General features: G+C 36.5%; 1 protein-coding gene across 31 annotated transcripts in view; it reads left to right on the top strand.

Annotated features, from left to right (window-relative positions):
* Positions 1-19,673, top strand: part of SOX6 (SRY-box transcription factor 6) — a 685,495-nt gene that overhangs the window by 301,803 nt on the left and 364,019 nt on the right. For 30 of the 31 annotated variants that reach the window (XM_061146939.1, XM_061146891.1, XM_061146914.1 and 27 more), the window contains one exon: positions 18,492-18,699. In XM_061146939.1, the coding sequence (XP_061002922.1) occupies positions 18,492-18,699 (208 nt within the window). Of the gene's footprint in view, positions 1-11,371; positions 12,053-18,491; positions 18,700-19,673 lie in introns of all 31 variants that reach the window. The other variant, XM_061147063.1, reaches the window with a different exon arrangement.

Here is a 19,673-nt window from a genome sequence, read left to right on the forward strand (position 1 = left end):
ATGACCTCTAGGCATTATTTTTCTAGGTGATGCAAATTAAGTTCAATAGTAATATCTCTGTGTAAACCACATCTTCAAATCCGAAGTATGAATTATAGATTTTTGCTGATAAAAGTTGTACAATCAGGTGAAAATTAGAAATGAATGTTTATGTATGTCATCTATCTTCTTTATATTTCACTAGTGCCCTAGAAAATGGGAAACCCTATTTAAGAAAATGATTAGAAATTATTTTGTAAACTTTTGCTTTGATTATAATTTAATCAAATTTGTGGGGTTTTTTTAATCTAATTTTTACTGCCAGTGTCCTGAGAATACCTAGAATACAATAGTTTCAAGTTCATCAAACTTCTGGGAACAAATGTGCTCTCAGTCAAGCATAGATAGTTTATGGTGGTACGCACGTTAGTCGCTTAGTCATGTCCAACTCTTTGCGACCCCAGGGAGTGTAGCCTGCCTGCCAGGTAGGTGCCTCTGTCCATGGAGTTCTACAGGGAAGAATAGAAGAGTTTAGTTTACCTTGAAACACAAAGAATTAGGACTTTTTTGTTTTTTTGAAATTTGTGTTATTTAGGAATTATTTGGTTCATTCTAGTGGTTAGTTAGTAGTTTCTCCTCTGTTCATGGAACTCTCCAAGCGAGAATACTGGAATAGATAGCCATTCCCTTCTCTAGGGGATCTTCTTTGACTCAGGGATCGAACCTGGGTCTACTGCATTGCAGGAGGATTCTTTGCCATCTGAGACACTAGGGAAGCCCAACTGTGGGCCAGCCAGAATTAAACTAAAGTTATTCATGAACAGATTGAGAAAACTTTTGCTCTTAAATTCAGAGTTAATATCTGGTCTTCAGTTGTGCTAATTTTTTTGTACCTGGTGTGCTCCTACCAAAACGCCTTTCTTGTTTTTTGTTGTTACACTGATATATTTTATATGTGAAGTTGATTAAAGATGATTATATATTTTGCTTTCTGAAATTGATAGTAAAATTGGAGTTTAGATCTCCTTTCGGCTACTTTCTTGGATCCATGAGGAATGACACTGCAGGGTAAGGAATGAGTCTGAATCTGAGTTTTTGGATTTGGGGAAATTAACAGAGAACAATAAAAATTTACACCCCTCTCTTACTCAGAGAGAAAGGATGGGCTTTATGATCATAACTGAGCCATCAATTCAAGGTTGTGTGTTGTTTTTAGGTAGAGCAATCACAACCTCCAGACGGTGGGGATATTTGCCACCAGATTAGACTTTTACTTGCTGCTTTGTAGTAAATTAGCAATAGTTTTGTGCATAGTTTTCCTTTTTCTAGAAATGTAAATACAGATAGATAGATGTTTTTATAAGGAATGTAGGCACTGAAAAATTATTTTTGATTTCTTTACTCGCTTTATCTGTTAAAACTTTTATCAGAGAGCTAGAGATAAAAAAAATTTCTAGATTACAGAGTCTTGTTATGCCATTATATATATTTCCTTAACGTATTAGAAGGAAATTAAAGTTTTTGTGGTAATTCTCAAAATTGGGAATTTTATTTGGGCAAGATCCTAGGGAAGAGAAGAAGAGATCGTTGAGTTCACAGAGTGGCTGGGAGGGCTCAGCGTGTAATGACGTAAACAGCAATCTGCTCTCTGGTTTCTCTTCCTTAGGCAAAGTAGGCCATGAAAGGACTTCAGTGTTAATAAGAGTGTAATCTCTCTTAAGGAACAAGTGGATTTGACCAGTGTTGACTGGGCTCTCTAACGTTGAGATTTGTGAGGAATGAAGTGTACGCTCTGGGCTATTTCTTTTTTTGTGTATGACCCCAGCCTCATCATTTTTAAATAGGCAACTAAGACATAGGTAGTTATTATATTGATAATTGTTTCTTGAGGCTTAATTATTACTCATTTTCCTAGTGGATCCCAACTTCCTTACTTTTTCCCTAAAAGTTTTATATTTTATTTTATATTTTTGCTGAAACTACTCTAATACTCTTGAATGATTGTTGAATCCCCCTTTCTTATAATGGCCCCAGTTTCTGTCATGAATTAGAGACAGGTTTCCAAGAAGCTGGAGTAAACAACATTTCAAAAGATTATTTGTGCCTTTCTCTAAGCACTCGTCTTCTCTGCCACTGTGAGCAGGGATACTGATGGCTGCTCACTGACCATAGTAGTGGTTGATGAAATCATCTTCAGAATATAAAAGTGCGAGGTAAAGCAGCAAGTGCTGGTGTAGAAGCTGCAGCAAGTTATACAGAAGATCTAGCTAAGATAATAATTAAAAGTAACTACACTAAACAACAGATTTTCAATGTAGATGAAACAGCCTTATTTTGGAAGAAGACACCATCTAGGTCTTTCATAACTAAAGACGAGAAATCAATGAATGCCTGACTTCAGAACTTCAAAGATAGGGCTGATGCAGCCAGCAAATTGAAGTTGAAGCCAGTGCTCATTTACCATTCTGAAAATAATAGGGCCCTTAAGAATTATGCTAAATCTATTCTGCCTGTACTCTGTAAGTGGAACAACAAAGCCTGGGTGACCCTATACCTGTTATAACATGGTTTACTGAATGTTTTAAGCCTACTGTTGAGACCTACTGCTCAGAATAACAGATTCCTTTCAAAATATTACTGCTCATTGACAATGTATCTAGTCATTTTAGAACCCTAATGAAGATGTACAATGAGATTAATGTTGTTTTCATGCCTGCTAACACAACATTCATTCTGCAGTCCATGGATCAAGGAGTAATTTCAGCTTTAAAGTTATTATTTAGGAAATACATTTCATAGGGTTGTGGCTGCTATAGATAGTGATTCCTCTATGAATCTGGGCAAAGTAAATTGAAAACTTTCTGGAAATGATTTACCATTCTAGATGCCAGTAAGAACATGCATGATTCATGGGAAGAGGTCAAACTATCATTAATAGGAGTTTGGAATAAATTTATGAATCCTCCTGGGTAACTTTGAGGAGCTCAAGACTTCAGTGGAGAAGTTAACTGTGGATGTAGAAATAGCAATAGAACTAGAATTAGAAGTGGAGCCTAAAGATATGACTGAATTGCTGCTATCTCATGATAAAACTTGGAGAAGGCAATGGCAACCCACTCCAGTGTTCTTGCCTGGAGAATCCCAGGGACAGCAGAGCCTGGTGGGCTGCCATCTATGGGGTCGCACAGAGTCGGACATGACTGAAGTGACTTAGCAGCAGCAGCAGCAGCATTATAAAACTAATGAATGAGGAGTTGCTACTTATGGGTGAGCAAAGTATATGGTTTCTTGAGATAGAATCTACTCCTGGTGAAGATAACTGTGAAGACTGTTAAAATGACAACCAAGGCTTGAGAATATTACTAAACTTAGTTGATAAAGTAGCATCAGACTTTAAGAGGATTGACTCCACTTTTGAAAGAAGTTCTGCTGTGGGTAAAATGTTATCAAAGAGCATTGCATGCGACAGAGAAATCGTTCATGAAAGGACGAGTCAATTAATGTGGTAAACTTCATTGTTGCCTTGTTTTAAGAAATCACCACAGCTACCCCAACCTTTATCAACTACCACCATGGTCATTCAGCATCCATCAACACTGAGGCAAGACTGTCCACTAGCCAGAAGGTTATGACTTGCTGAAAGCCAGATGATGGTTAGCATTTTTCAGCAATAAAATATTTTTGATTGAGGTATGTACATTTATTTAGATATAATGCTATTGCACACTTAATAGACTATACTGTAGTGTAAATAGCTCTTAAATAATAATTTGTATGACTTGCTTTATTGTGATTTTCACCTTACTATGGTGATCTGGAGCTAAACTCACGCTATCTCCAAAGTATGCCTTTATTGTTAAAACCCAAAGCTATCTACAGATTCAGTGCAATCCCTATCAAAATTCTAATAGTATGTTTCACAGAATTAGAGACAACAATTCTAAAATTTGTGTGGAACCACAAAAGATTCCAAATAGCCAGTCTGATGATGGGTGGAGCTGTGCTCCTGTCTTACTGGTTACTTGGCCTGAGGTGTCCAGCAGTAGAGTTTACAGACAGTTAGGTGGAGCTGGGTCTTGGTGCTGTGATGAGGACCTCTAGGAAATCTCACACTGGTTAACATTCCCTGGTACCTGAAGTTCTCTGTTAGTCCAGCAGCTTGGACTCTATGCTGCCACCACAGGACCTCAGGCCTGACCTCTGGCCTGGTTGCATAGGAATTCCTCCCATCCTCTTAGGTGTCTGAGGTCCCCCTCCAGTGCCTAGTAGGTGCCCTACTTATGAGGAGGTGCGAACTCCATGTCCTCCTACTCTGCCACTTGACTCTACCCCCACCAAACAATCTTGAGAAAACAGAACAAAGCTGGAGATACCACATGCCCTGATTTCAAATTATACTTTAAAGCTACAGTAATCAAAACAGTATAGTACTGACACAAAAAAAGATAGATCAATGGAGCAGAATTGAGAACTCAGAAATAAATCCACACATATAAGGACAATTAATTTATGACATAGGAGTGAAGAACATACAATGGATAAAGATTTGTTTTTTCAATAAATTGAGTTGGAAAAGATGGACAGCTACATGCAAAAGAATGAAACTAAGCGACTCTCCTACCCTAACACAAAAATTAACTGAAAAAGCATTAAAGTCTTGACTGTAAAACCTAAAACCATAAAGTCTCTAGAAGAAAACATAGGTGATAACCTCATTGACATCAGTCTTAGTGATTTTTTTGTGGATCTGACTTCAAAGGCAGGGGAAACAAAAACACAAATAAACAAATGGAACTACATCAAACTACAAAGCTTCTAGACAGTAAAGGAAGCCACCATCAAAATGAAAAAGCAACAAAGCAACCTACTGAATGGGAGAAGATATTTGCAAATCATACAGCTGATAATGATAAGGGGTTAATATCCAAAGTATTGGATATATATATACACACACACACATATTTTAAATATATATATATAAAACTCATACAAACATCCCAAACAAAAAATGGGCAGAGGATTTGCATAAATATTTTTCCAAAGAAGATTATGCAGCTGGTCAACAGGGACATGAAAAGATATTCAACATTATTAATTATTTTTTTAAAATTTTTATTAGAGTATAGTTGATTTACAATGTGTTACTTTCTGTTGTCCAGCTAAGTGAATCAGTTATACATACACATATAGCCACTCTTTTCTCCCATACAGGTAGAGATATACAGTGTATTAAGTGGACTTCTGTGTTATATAGCAGGTCCTTATTAATTATGTGTTTTTTGTATAGTAGTAAGTTTATGTCAGTCCCAGTCTCCCAACTTCTGCCTTCTGTTCTTTCTCTCCTGGTAACCATCAGATTGATTTTTACATTTGTACCTCTATTTCTATTTTGTACAACTTTTTAAAGATTCCATGTATTAGCAATATCATGTAATTCTCCTCTGTCTAACTTACTTCAGTCAGTATGACAGTCTCTGGGTCCATCCATGTTGCTGCAAATGGCATTATTTCATTTTTTATGGCTGAGTAATATTCCATTGTATATATGTACAAACAGAAACACAGAACAGATCAATGGTTATTAGAGGGGAAATAAGTTGAGGGGGTGGGTGAAATGGATGAAGCAAGTTAACTGTATGGTGATGGATGGTAATTAGACTTGTGATTTTCACTCTGTAGTATAAACAAATGTTGAATTATAATGCTATACACCTGAAACATTAAAAAAATGTTTATATAGCATACACACTGAGGAAACCAGATCTGAAAGAGACACATGTACCCCAATGTTCATCACAGCACTGTTTATAATAGCCAGGACATGGAAGCAACCTAGATGCCCATCAGAAGACAAATGGATAAGAAAGCTGTGGTACATATACACAATGGAATATTACTCAGCCATTAAAAAGAATACATTTGAATCAGTTCTAATGAGGTGGATAAAACTGGAGCCCATTATACAGAGTGAAGTAAGCCAGAAAGATAAACACCACTACAGTATACTAATGCATATATATGGAATTTAGAAAGATGGTAACGATAACCCTATATGCAAGACAGAAAAAGAGACACAGATATATAGAACAGACTTTTGGACTCTATGGGAGAAGGCAAGGGTGGGATGATCTGAGAGAACAGCATTGAAACATGTATATTATCAAGTGTGAAACAGATCGCCACTCCAGGTTGGATGCATGAGACAAGTGCTCAGGGCTGGTGCACTGGGATGACCCAGAGGGATGGTATGGGGAGGGAGGTGGGAGCGGGGTTCAGGATGGGGAACACATGTAAATCCACGGCTGATTCATGTCAATGTATGGCAAAAACCACTACAATATTGTAAAGTAATTAGCCTCCAACTAATAAAAATAATTGGGTGAAAAAAAAATAAAATGAGAAGTAAAGAGGAATCACAACTGAAAAAAAAATTACCTTTTATTTTATAAAACAAAGTTTATATAATCTAATCTAATATAAAGTATATTATATAATTTATAATATATAAATTATTATTATATCTAATCTAATATAAATATAATATAAATAAATCTAACTAGTTATTAAATGAAAAGAAAGGGGGATTTTGTTCTAGAGAAAAAGAAACTTAAGGGTATAGTCAAATATAAACTATAAACTTTGATGGAATCAGTTTTGAAAAAAATATTTAGGGACAGTTGTGGAAAGTTTAATATGAGTTGTATATTAGATGTCTTAAATTAAGTATTATTAATTTTCTTGGGTATGATACTCATATTGTGGTCATGTGGGAGAACATCCTTATTTTCTGCAGATACTTGCTAAGTTATTTAGGGGTAAGATGGCAGTGATGTCAATAATATATTCTAAAATGTTCCAGCAATATAATTAGAAAGGTAAATACATATATATAGAACAATATGACAAAATATTGATAATTGTCAATCAATCCAGCTGCTCATTATAATAATATTCATTATCTTAGTCTTTCTAGTTTTTTGAGTGTTTAACAGTTTTTTCCTAATAATATTTAAAATGCCCAAGTGATAAAAAATGAAAGATTTGAACTGTAATCACCAAGCCTCTTGCTACTTCTTACTTTCTTGTTTTCAAGGTTAAAATTGTTTTAGCAAATTCAGTATAAACTGGTAGTGTTGTTTAGGTTGAATATCATATGGTAGTTCAAATAGTAATGAATTTACAGGTGAAAATAACTGGCTGGATTTGCTAGGCACGTGAATCAGCTGAACTTTGTTAGAATATTGCTTCATCTGCTGGGGAATTCACTTATTAGGCCTGTCTGCCTTAAAGCTCTTCTTACTGTTCTATTACCAAAAAGTTAAAAGTATTCTCATCTCTGAGGCTGTCTGTCCTATAGCATTCGATCTTTAAAGTTTATTATCTCTAAGGCTGTGATAGTGTGCCTTAGTTCTTTGTTGTTTATACAATACTGAGTATATTCAGCTCAGGGCACTATTCTTTAAAAAAGAGGGAGAAATAAAGTGGAACATACTCAGGGGAAAATAAACAGGATAGCTGAACTGTGTTTTTCTTATGAGAAAGAAACTAAGGAAACATATTTTACCTAGAAAAACAGATATTTTACCTAGAAAAATGGTACTATGATAGTTGTACGTAGCACTTTTGATTATTTCCATGGAATAAAAGGAGTACTATAGGCTGAAAGAATAGGATTCATATTCCTATAAATCAGAATATTGGAGAACCCTCCAAACATGGAATGGACTACATTGGAGGTGCTAAATCTTAGTATTAGTTCAAGGAGAGAACAAAAAGTCGCTTCTCATGGGTATTGTGGCAGCCACCATCACTAATACCACCACTTCCACCACCTCCACCACTATCATCATCATCTGATGAACACTTGTGAGTCTAAGTATTTTATTTTTATTAATTTATTTAATTTTCATAACAGCCTTCCGAGATAGGTTCTGTGCTGCTATTATTTTCAAAGTCATCTTACACATGAGGAAGTAAGGCACAGAGAGGTTAATGAACTCTGGGGCTATATGAGAGGTGGATGGAAAACTGGGATTTAACCAGAATATCTGGCTCAGGGAGCCTGTGCTTTGTTCACTATTATACTATCATGTCTTGCACAAGGGAATCAATACTAGATGTCATTGAGCAATTGGATTTTTAAGGACTTTGGAATCTTGAGATTTTGATTCTATGTTCTGATAGTGTATAGATGATGCTAAACTTTTCCTTTAGCTTCCCTTGAAAAATTTGAGGACTTTAATTTTTTTCTATATTTATTCTGTATTATTTAAATGCATTTATTAAATATCATGGAATGAGACTATTTATACAACTTTTGGTAATTTTTTCTTTGAATCAAAATAGCATTTTAAAAACAATAGCTTTCTCTTATATGACTTCAGGAATCATGACACTTCAGCAAATACTGGTAACAAATCTACATGCATGAATAAATTTATTATTATTATTTAATATTATAGTAATAGTATAGAATAACAAACTTGAGAATGCTATGTAAATCTCATATATTACACCAAATATCAGTTTTAATAAAAAAAAGAATATACTTTTTTTAAATGTTAGAGTCAGTGATAAATTTGTCAGGAATAATCTGTTGGGAAGAACCCTGGAGAAGGAAACGACAAATGATTCCAGTATTCATGCCTGAAAAACCCCATGGATAGAGGAGCCTGGCAGGCTACGATCCATGGGGTTGCAAAGAATCGGACACAACTTAACAAGTGAACAACAACAACAATGACATTTAGTATTTTCGTTTAGGTAATCTTCTTTAAAAGGTTTCCCTGGTAGCTCAGCTACTCCTGCCTGCAATGCAGGAGTCCCTGGTTCGATTCCTGGGTTGGGAAGCTCCCCTGGAGAAGGGAACAGCTATCCACTTCAGTATTCAGGCCTGGAGAAGTCATAAACCAGCGCTTTTCCTTAAAATATGTCACAGAGAAAACATACTTTTTCCTCTGAGAAAGAACCTATAAAAGTTAGCGGTTTAGTTTTCAGCATGTTAAAAAGGTTAGATATATTTTGCTAGCAAGGAGTTATTGAACTTAGATTAGGTAAAGCTTTTATTGTCAGTTACCCAGTAACACTATGGTAGAATACCTCTTACGCAGCACAGTTGACAGGTATTTTTTGGTTCATCAGAAAAATGTCGTTTAGAGTGAGGAATCAGAAGAAAGCAGTACATATATAGTAGATGGTAATATAACTCAATTCAGTTCAGTTCAGTTCAGTCACTCAGTTGTGTCCGACTCTTTGCTTCTCCATGGACTGCAACACGCCAGGCTTCCCTGTCTGTCACCAACTCCCAGGGCCTACTCAAACTCAAGTCCATCACGTCAGTGATGCCATCCAACCATCTCATCCTCTGTCGTCCCTTCTCCTCCTGCCTTCAATCTTTCCCAGCATAAGGGTCTTTTCTAATGAGTCGGATCTTCACATCAGGTGGCCAAGTATTGGAGTTTCAGCTTCAGCACCAGTCCTTCCAATGAACACTCAGGACTGATCTCCTTTAGGATGGACTGGTTGGATCTCCTTGCAGTCCAAGGCACTCTCAAGAGTCTTCTCCAACACCACAGTTCAAAAGCATCAGTTTTTCAGCATTCAGCTTTCTTTACAGTCTAACTCTCACATCCATACATTACTACTGGAAAAACCATAGCTTTGACTAGATGGACCTTTGTAGGTAAAGTCATATCTCTGCTTTTTAATAAGCTGTTTAGGTTGGTCGTAGCTTGGTCATATATAAATTACATATATGTATACATGCATGTACTATATGTATTTTATATGTATGTAATTTGTGTACTATAACTTGAAAAGTTATTTGGAACTTAAAATATACAAGTGCAGTACATACCAAAGAAGGTGGAGTCCCCTCTCCTGGCAGAGAAGATTGATCACTGACATGGTTGAGTTGCCAGTACATGGTGATTTAAAACAAAGAGAAGCAACTTTTGGTTGGTTTTATTATCATTTTTAATTTCTTTGCAGACACTGCATCCCTTTAATTCCTTTTAGTCAAAGACTACCAAGAACATACCCATGGTTGAACAAATTGGGTTTATTACTGATTACAGTAGGGAGCATTCACACCAGAGAAAACCATGGAGTGTCTTGGTAAGAGAATATTCAAAATAACTCTTTTATGATTTAGACTTTAAGTGTTTTGGGGTAGGGTCTAAGGAAAAAGAGCTTCACTATAGACCAGAGTAATAGGACAAATTTGTGATTGTATATCTCATTAAATCTTATTATAGGGAGGTCAGACAAGAATAAGAATAAAGTTGTAACAGGAGAGGCAATATAACTAAAATAGAAGACAAAACAAGACAAAAACAACAACATGCAAGGCAATAAGAATAAACAAACTTAATTCAGCCTTGTTACTAGGTGGAGGAAAGGATAAAAGATAATATTCTGTCTCTACAGTTTCATTGGCAGCAGGTAGGGAAGTTGATCATGTTGCTGCTTTAGAGAAGCGGTTTCCCATTCGTTTCTCCCAACTGCAGTCACTTCCACCTGTGTGTGGGTTTCAATTCTATTATGTAGGGCAAGATTGCACTTCTGTCCTATGGTCTATGCCTGTATTTTTTTTCTTTTTTTTAAATTGGAGTATAGTTGCTTTACAATGTTGGGTTAGTTTCTGCTGTGCAGCAAAGTGGAACGGTTATACATATATCCTGTCTTTTCTGGATTTCCTTCCCATTTATGTCACCACAGAGCATTGAGTAGAGTTCCCTGTGCTATACACTAGGTTCTCATTAGTTTTCTGTTTTATACATAGTAGTGTATATATGTCAATCAGCCTGTCTTAATTTCCAACATCTTATTTGACTTTTACAACCCCAGTTCACGTCTCTTATCTGCAATTCTTGGTTAAGGTGCAGTTGGAAACCCAGCTAAATTAGAGCTGTAGTGTACTGTAGCTGACTGATAAAGGTCAGTTTTCACTCCAGTCCCAAAGAAAAGCAATGCCAAAGAATGTTCAAACTACCATACAGTTGCACTCATTTCACATGCTAGCAAGGTAATACTCAAAATCCTTCAGGCTAGGCTTCAACAGGACATCGACCGAGAAGTTCCAGATGTACAAGCTGGATTTAGAAAAGGCAGAGGAACCAGAGATCAAATTGCCAACATCTGTTGGATCATAGAAAAAGCAAGGGAGTTCCAAAAAAAAAAAACCAAACATCTACTTCTGCTTCACTGACTATGCTAAGGCCTTTGTCTAAGATGGTAATACCAGATCACCTCACCTGTCTTCTGAGAAACCTGTATGCAGGTCAAGATGCAACAGTTAGAACCGGACATGGAACAACAGACTGGTTCAAAATTGGGAAAGGAGTATGTCAAAGCTGTGTATTGTCATCCTCTTTATTTAACTTATATGCAGAGTACATCATGTGAAATGCCGGGTTGAATGACTCACAAGCTGGAATCAAGATTGCTGGGGGAAATATCAACAACTTCAGATATGCAGATGATACCACTCTAATGGCAGAAAGTGAAGAGGAACTAAAGAGCCTCTTGATAAGAGTGAAACAGGAGAATGAAAAACCTGGCTTGAAACTCAACATTTGAAAAGTTAAGATCATGCCTGCAGGTCCCATCACGTCATGGCAAATAGATGGGAAAAAAGTGGAAACAGTGACAGATTTTATTTTCTTGGGCTCTGCGGAAGGTGACTGCAGCCATGAAATTAAAAGATGCTTGCTTCTTGGAAGACAAGCTATGACAAACCTAGACAACATGTTAAAAAGCAGAGACATGACTTTGCCAACTAAGGTCCATATATAGTCAAAGCTATGGTTTTTCCAGTAGTCATGTATGGATATGAAAATTGGACCATAAAGAAGGCTGAGCACTGAAGAATTGATGCTATCAAACTGTGGTGCTGGAAAAGACTCTTGAGAGTCCCTTGGACAGCAAGGATATCAAACCAGTCAACCCTAAGGAAATCAACCCTGACTATTCATTGGAAGAACTGATGCTGAAGCTAAAGCTCCAGTTCTTTGATCACGTGGTGCAAGAGTTGACTCATTGGAAAAGACCGTGATGCTGGCTAAGATTGGAGGTAAGAGGAGAAAGGGGATGGCAGAGGATGAAATGATTGGATGGCATGTCTGACTCAATGGACATGAGTTTGAGCAAACTCCAGGGGATAGTGAAGGACAGGGAAGTCTGGCTTACTTCGGCTCATGGGGTCGCTAAGAATGGGACATGGCTTAACTACTGAACAACAAAAAATACTGTAGCTGGGACTTCCCCAATAGCTCAGCAGTAAAGAACATGTCTGCAATGCAGGAGATGCAGGAGCCATGTGTTCAGTCCCAGGGTCAGGAAGATCCCCTGGATGAGGGCATGGCAACCTACTCCAGTATTCTTGCCTGGAAAATCCCACAGACAGAGGAGCCTGGCAATCTACAGTCCATGGAGTCACAAACAGTCCAACATGACAGAAGTGACTGAGCACATGCATGCACATACAGTAGCTGCTCCTGGACGGAGTGGAGATAATCCATATGCAGTTAGGCTTAGTGGGAATTGATCTGTAGACAAACCTAATTACAAATGTTGAGGTTATTTGAGCTTTGTGAGGGGCCAGATCTTAGTGGAATTACTTAGGGATGACTTCATAAAGAAGGTGATTTTTAGCATTCATATTAAAGAGAGTAACATAGTTCAGTATTTATTATTCCACTTAGTTGAATGAACATAAATAAAAACCTAAAACTGGTACCAGTGATTATCATGACTATTTTCAGAATTAAAAATTGAAACCAGAGATAGTTGATCAAAGGACATTTTAATAATAAGAGTAGGTATCATTTACTGAGTACTTAGATGATAGATACTTCCCTAAGTGCTTTTTTTATTATTCATTTCTCTTATCAGCTATTTGAGGATATTATAATAACTCCATTCTATGAAAAGGCATAGTCTAACTTCCATCCTCTTGACTGTGGATCAGCCACGGTGACTTACTGTTGAATAGATTGCACTGACAGTTATAGGGCATGAGACTTCACAAACTAGGTTAGAAACAGTGATATAATTTTATTCTGGCTCTTTTGGGGACATATACGTTTGGAGGCCTGAACTACCATGTGAGAAGTCCAGCTATTCTGAGGCCAATATGCTGAAGAGAAAAGGTCATGTGGAGAGATCACATAGAGGAAGATGTCCAAGGAACTCCAGCTTCCAACCCTGAGCTCTTGAAGTGTTCACTCTATGAATGCAGAAGCCTTTGAGCTTACAGTCTTAGCTACTAACTTAATGTCAGCCTCATGAGAGACCTGGAGACGGAGCCTCCCAGCCCAGATCCTCCTGAGTTCCTGACCCATAGAAACCATTCAAGATGGTAAATCATTGTTATTGTTTTAAGCATGAAGTTTTAGGATCATTATTATACAATAGATAACTAAGGTAGGGTATCTTGGAAATTTTGGAATTTGAGTTAATGACTGAAATTCCTGTCTCAAAAGTATGTAAAGCTCATGTCTGAAAATGTAAGCCAAGAGAAGATTTAGAAGGTAGGTGTTACTGAAGTTATGGCATCTTTTACTGTTGAGAGTGATTTTAGTATAGTTCTGTGGAATGGAAAAATCACTGAATTGGGTGTCAGAAAACCTACATTTAGAATTCAGCTCTGCCAGTCCTACCTGTGTGACATGGGGAAAACCACATAACCTTCTGACTGTTACTTTTCTTCTTGCTAAAAACAAAGATGTAGAACTTCAGTACACAGTTCTTGGCAACACATTTTTAGAATAACACCTAGAGACTGGAATATATCAGAGGAGAGTGATGAAGGGTCAGGAAACCATGTCAAATAGGAAATAGGTGTTGAAACTCAAGGAGTTTCATCTAAAAAAGGACTATTAGCTCAATTTCTCCTTTAAGATATTTTGAACAACTTTAACATGGAACAGAAAGTAGATTGATTTTGTGTATCTTCTGAGGGCAAACAGGAAACCATGGTTGATAATCATGAGAAATCTAGATTTTAGTTGATTAAGGATTCCCTTTTAAATAATTAGTTATTAGAAAATACTATTTGAGAGCCCTCGGCTGCAGAAATGCCCAAAGGAAGCTTGATTGCTTTTTCTGGTTTCAGTGCTGGGAATCTATAATATACTAACTCTATAGACATCCTCAAGATGGCCAAACTCTATTCTCTTAAATTCCTTTTATATTTCCTTTAAGCTTTTTATATTTCCTTTCTCTTTATAAAATGATATTGTTCTTCTTTATTGCATAAACAATATATTCATTAACGATAAACTTCAAAACACAGATAAGCAAAAAGAAAGAAAAATTACCAATAATGTTATCACCATTTAGAAGTCACTATAAATATTTCAGTATATATCTTCCAAGTTTTTTTTGTGTGTGTGTGACCACCTTTATCCTTATGCATGCATGTAACAAAATTGAAGTTATTAAACACTATATCTTTTTTCTCCATTTGGTGCCTCCTCCCTTGTAAATAAATTATTTCTACAACATTTTTTGTTATTCATGTTCAACCTTGAACATATTAATAGTATTTGTTTTCTGATTAAAAGTCTTATGGATGATAGAACATTTGCAAAATATAAGTAATTTCAAAAAGAATATATAAAACTACCAATTATTTCAAGGGACTTCCCTGGTGGCTCAGTGGTAAAGAATCCACCTGCAATGCAGGAGATGAAGATTCAGTCCCTGGGTCGGGAAGATCCCCTAGAGGAAGAAATGGTAACCTACTCCAGTATTCTTGCTGGGAAAACCCCATGAACAGAGGAGCCTGGAGGGCTACAGTCTGTCAAGTCACAAAGAGTTGGGCATGACTGAGCACAGCATATTATTTCAAGACTTAGGACATTTTGTTGGAAATTCTGTCTTCTGTAGATAATTTTTTCTTAAAATATACATTGGTGTTTCTCACTAACATGCCAAAATAAGTTGAGTTAACATCCATCACTTCACATGTTTTGTTTTTAATATTGACTTCTCTATCCCTTCATATATGAAAGTATCTTTACATATTCTTAATTTGTGAAAATTGCTCATAGTTTCTAGGAATTTTGCCTAATAACTATTTTTAATACTACTATATACATTGTCAGTCATTTACATATAATTTTTGTACTGTGTTTAATTAATTTCTGGTGAAATGCTTTAGATAATCTGAACCAACACTGCTTTAGTCCTTGTATTGGTACTAGGTTCCTTTTAAATAATATTTTGAAATTTTATTCACTGTTAAGTTTGGTGAGGGCACTAAGGTCAGGGGCTAAGAGAAAACAAACATAAGTTTTCTTTGAATGAGCTAATACTTACTCAGTGCCCTGTACGCTCTTCTTTTTGTGATGTTCATGTGTTTAGCCATGTTATACATTGGTTGTTTTCGTATGAAAGATCAAAAGAGGAGAAGTAATCTCCTTTATGTTATTTTTTAAAATCACAATTAACCAGGCTTCTTACAAATGTTCATAATCATATCCACATTGTAACATTAAGGCAAAACACATTCATTTCATTGCCTTCTATAGGGAATCAGTGTTTCTGAAAGTAGGATGCATCAGAATGAGAGGACCTGTGCATCAGAATCACTTGGGATGTTTATTATACTTCATATTCCTGGGCACCACTCTTTGGGGGCTTGGCAGGGGGCAAGGGAGTCTGTATTTTCACATACTTCCCAGGGAATACTGTATGTTAAAGTTTGCGAAGCACTGCTTTAAGCAAATAAGCTGTGCTGCAGTAACATGCATCAAAACTTGATAGATGTGGTCATTGGGCATCGTGTCTCAGTTGGTAGTTCATAGGACCTATTTCACTTATAGGAAATTAAAGAGTAAGTTGAGCTTTTTTTTTTTTTTCTATGAGAAAACTTACTTAAAAATTACCTGCCCCCCAGAACACAAATTAGAGATCCTTTGTCAAGTTTCTTTTTCTGATTTGTTGTTTTTGCCTTTTATGCATGCATGCTCAGTCATGTATCTTTGCGACCCCATAGACTGTAACCTGCCAGACTCCTCTATTCATGGAATTTTCCAGGCAAGAATACCGGAGCGGGTTGCCATTTCCTTTTCCAGGGTATCTTCCTGACCCAGGGATCTAACCCACGTCTCCTGCACTTGCAGGCAGATTCTTTGCCACTGTGCCACCTGGGAAGCCCAATATTGCTTTTTATCTAGCATTAATCTCTTCATTGGGCTTCTCAGGTGGCTCAGTGATAAAGAAGCCACCTGCCAATGCAGGAGGCATGGGTTTGACCTCTGGGTCAGGAAGATCCCCTGGAGAAGGAAATGGCAACCCACTCCAGTATTCTTGCCTGAAAAATTCCATGAACAGAGGATCCTGGAAAGCTGCAGTCCATGGGGCCATAAAAGAGTCAGACAAGACTCAGTGACTAAAACAATGACAACAAGAACAAATCTCTTCTTTGGAAGTGTTTGGATTCATGTGCCCTTTTATTCTGATGAATTGGCTATAGGCTTTCATTCATGAGAGGACCATATGTTTTTAGTTTTAGAAAATTAAAAATTAAAGACCATAAATGGTCAGTTTTGCCCCTTTTCTTTGTTCTTAAGGATAGTGTAAGATAACTTATAAACTTAAGTAATTTATAATTTCATACTCTGCTGGTGTTGGTGCCTTTGTGCCATGTTGTAAGTAGTTCTTGTTGCTTTCTTGGAGAAAACATGGCTTTCTAGCTTCTTATTATTGTTTTCTTGATGGTGTTGAGTTACACTGCACAGATTTTGGGGCTGAGGACAATATGGGTCATTGGTGAGGGAACCCATCATTGTCTGTGGTGGATGATGGTGACTACATTCTCATGAGTAAAAAACAAGGAACATAGTCTATCCAACAAGTAAGTGACATGAGTAAATAAGACTGAAATTAGTTCTGAGAAAAAAAATGGTAGTGTATGGGGCCTAAATTCTCTAAGGACTACTGTAACTCAGGCTGGTAAGACACTGCTAGTACCTTTCAAGTTGGGAGAGACGGAAAAATCCTCCTTTATTTTGATCAACAGTGAGTCATTTGTAGGTAACCACTTCCATGTAACTGTACTTAGTCTCTCAGTCGTGTCCAACTATTTGCGACCCCATAGACTGCAGCCCAACAGGGTCCTCTGTCCATGGGGATTTTTCAGGCAAGAATACTGGAGTGGGTTTTCATGCCCTCCTCCAGGGGGTCTTTCCAACCCAGGGATTGAACCTCAGGTCTCCCATATTGAGGGCAGATCTTTACCATCTGAGCCACGATGGAAGCCAAGAAAATCTCTTGAATGTTTGTTTTCACAAAGTTGAGAGCGAACTGGCCACTCCAAGGAGCTGTGTACTAACCATGACTGACATCTAAAAGAAAGAGTTCCTCTGCATCACTCCACATTTATTGTAAGCATTAAGTACAACATATTTCCTGGGAAAGAAAAGATCTGGGAACAATGTAAAGAGGAGCTCTCCTGCACATTAGTTTTATCCTTTTCAGTGTATTTCAGTGTAAATGTAATGAACATCTGCTCTGTGCTGGGTGTTTTTAGCAGTGGGATAGTGGAAAAAATTAAGATTTGTCTCATAGTAATTTAGAACAGCTTTATTGAGATATAGTACACATACCACACAATTCCTCATTAAATGTGTGCAATTCAGTGGTCTTTAGTATATTCACAGACTTTACAGTACTCAGTTTAGTTCAGAACATATATATATATATATATATATTTTTTTTTTTTTTCACTAAGAAATTACTTAGGTCCAGAGGGGGAAGAAATTCCTTGGCTCCATCCTTAGGTCTGTTTCTTCCATCAGAATACTGGTACCTACTGTTTACTAAACACCACCTGCTTTAGGTTCAGATCTGTGCCTAGTTACTTTATAAATGTTACCTCATTATATGCTACCAATAGCTGTGGAAATAAGTTTTATTCCTTCCTTATATGCAATGACAGTAATACCTAAATACCTAGCATTTATTGAGTATAGTTATCCTATTTAACACCCGTTTTCCTTTTCACTCCCTTTCCTACCAGTGATTAACTGTGTACCTTTTTTTTTTTTTTTTTTAAACTCCAACTTTTGCCCCATGCTTCTTCCTCTAGCTCTTGATGCCTACTGGGCTTTTTTGTGTGTGCATGAAGAAGGGTAGAGATATAGGAGCAATTAAGATTTTTAAACTGATGAGAATCACAAAGTCTAGATGCTTTATTTATTTCGTACAATTTTTTTTATCAGGAGAGAAAGTTCCCATACACAGACAGGCAAGGTGAATGCAAGACTACTAGTGGGCTATGGCCAATAATGGTTGCTTCAAGCTCTCAATTCTAATTTGTAGCTCTCAGAGCTACAAATGCATTTTCCTTTTATAATGTTTTTTTTTTTTTCTTAAACAGAGATAATTAATGTATTTTATTTGTCCATATCAACTTCATATACTGTCATTCTGAGTTTGATATTTTTCTTCAATGATATACAAAGAAACGTGTCCTAATGATTTTTATTTTATTTTTTTTCTAGGAGTCAGAGAATAATAAGTTATGTTCCCTATATTCCTTCCGAAATACCTCTACCTCACCACATAAGCCTGACGAAGGGAGTCGGGACCGCGAGATAATGACCAGTGTTACTTTTGGAACCCCAGAACGCCGCAAAGGGAGCCTTGCCGATGTGGTGGACACACTGAAACAGAAGAAGCTTGAGGAAATGACTCGGACTGAACAAGAGGGTATGTGTGGACTTAACTGTTGGGCTTTATTCTTTCAAAGATTCCAGCTTAAAAAAAAAAAAAGAGAGTGGGATTTCAAGGGCCAGAGAAGTGCATAATTGGCACTAGCAAGGAAAAAGTTATTCAGAGGTTACCATGGTGATGGCAGATTGTGATCCATTAGAAGTGTAAGGCAGATAGTTCCATTTTTCTACAACTCTGTGCATTTTACTTGATTCTTATAATAACAAATCAAGGTTTTAAACTGACTATAAGCCTTGCTCTGGAAAAAGGTAGTATAGGTATTTTCTCAGCTGCAACACTATTTTTCATTTTTTCCTCCCATATTTCCTTTCAATGGATAGTATTTTATTATGAAAATATCAACTGTTTGAAAAGAAAAAAAAGCCTAATTTATTTATCCTTATTTTTATAAATATTGTAAACTTATAAATATTATTATTTTACCTTCAAATGTTGTAGAATTGAGATTTGAGGGTTTCTAATATTGTTAAAACAGTGTTCAAGGAGAGAATTCTTTGACACATGACATCTACTCTCCTCTCTCTACAAGAGTCCACTTAGGTTAACCTAGGTTCTAAAAAGTAGATGAAAGGAGACTCTCTAATAATATGCTTAAATTAATCAACTCTAAGTGATTGCTATCCTATGTATGTTGTTTCATTTTTTTTATGTACAGATTTTAGACTTTAAAATATAGAGTAATTAATGGCATTGAATCACTACTTATATGCAAGTTAAATTTAAACCTCTGTGGTACTGTAGGGAAATGGGGATTTGATATAAGGGAATTTTTCATGTAACTTAATTTTATTCCTTAAAAGGCTCAGAAGTTTGGAAATTTCAGATTAATTTTTGTTACCTGTCCACAACATCAGCAGTCCTGATGGAAGTTTCTAAAATGTATTACGTTTCCCAGGCTTACTAACTAGATTATATGGTACAAAATGTAAATTTTTTTTGATGACTCAGGG

The sequence above is a fragment of the Dama dama genome, chromosome 1 (assembly GCF_033118175.1).
Source record: "Dama dama isolate Ldn47 chromosome 1, ASM3311817v1, whole genome shotgun sequence".
Classification (NCBI taxonomy): domain Eukaryota; kingdom Metazoa; phylum Chordata; class Mammalia; order Artiodactyla; family Cervidae; genus Dama; species Dama dama.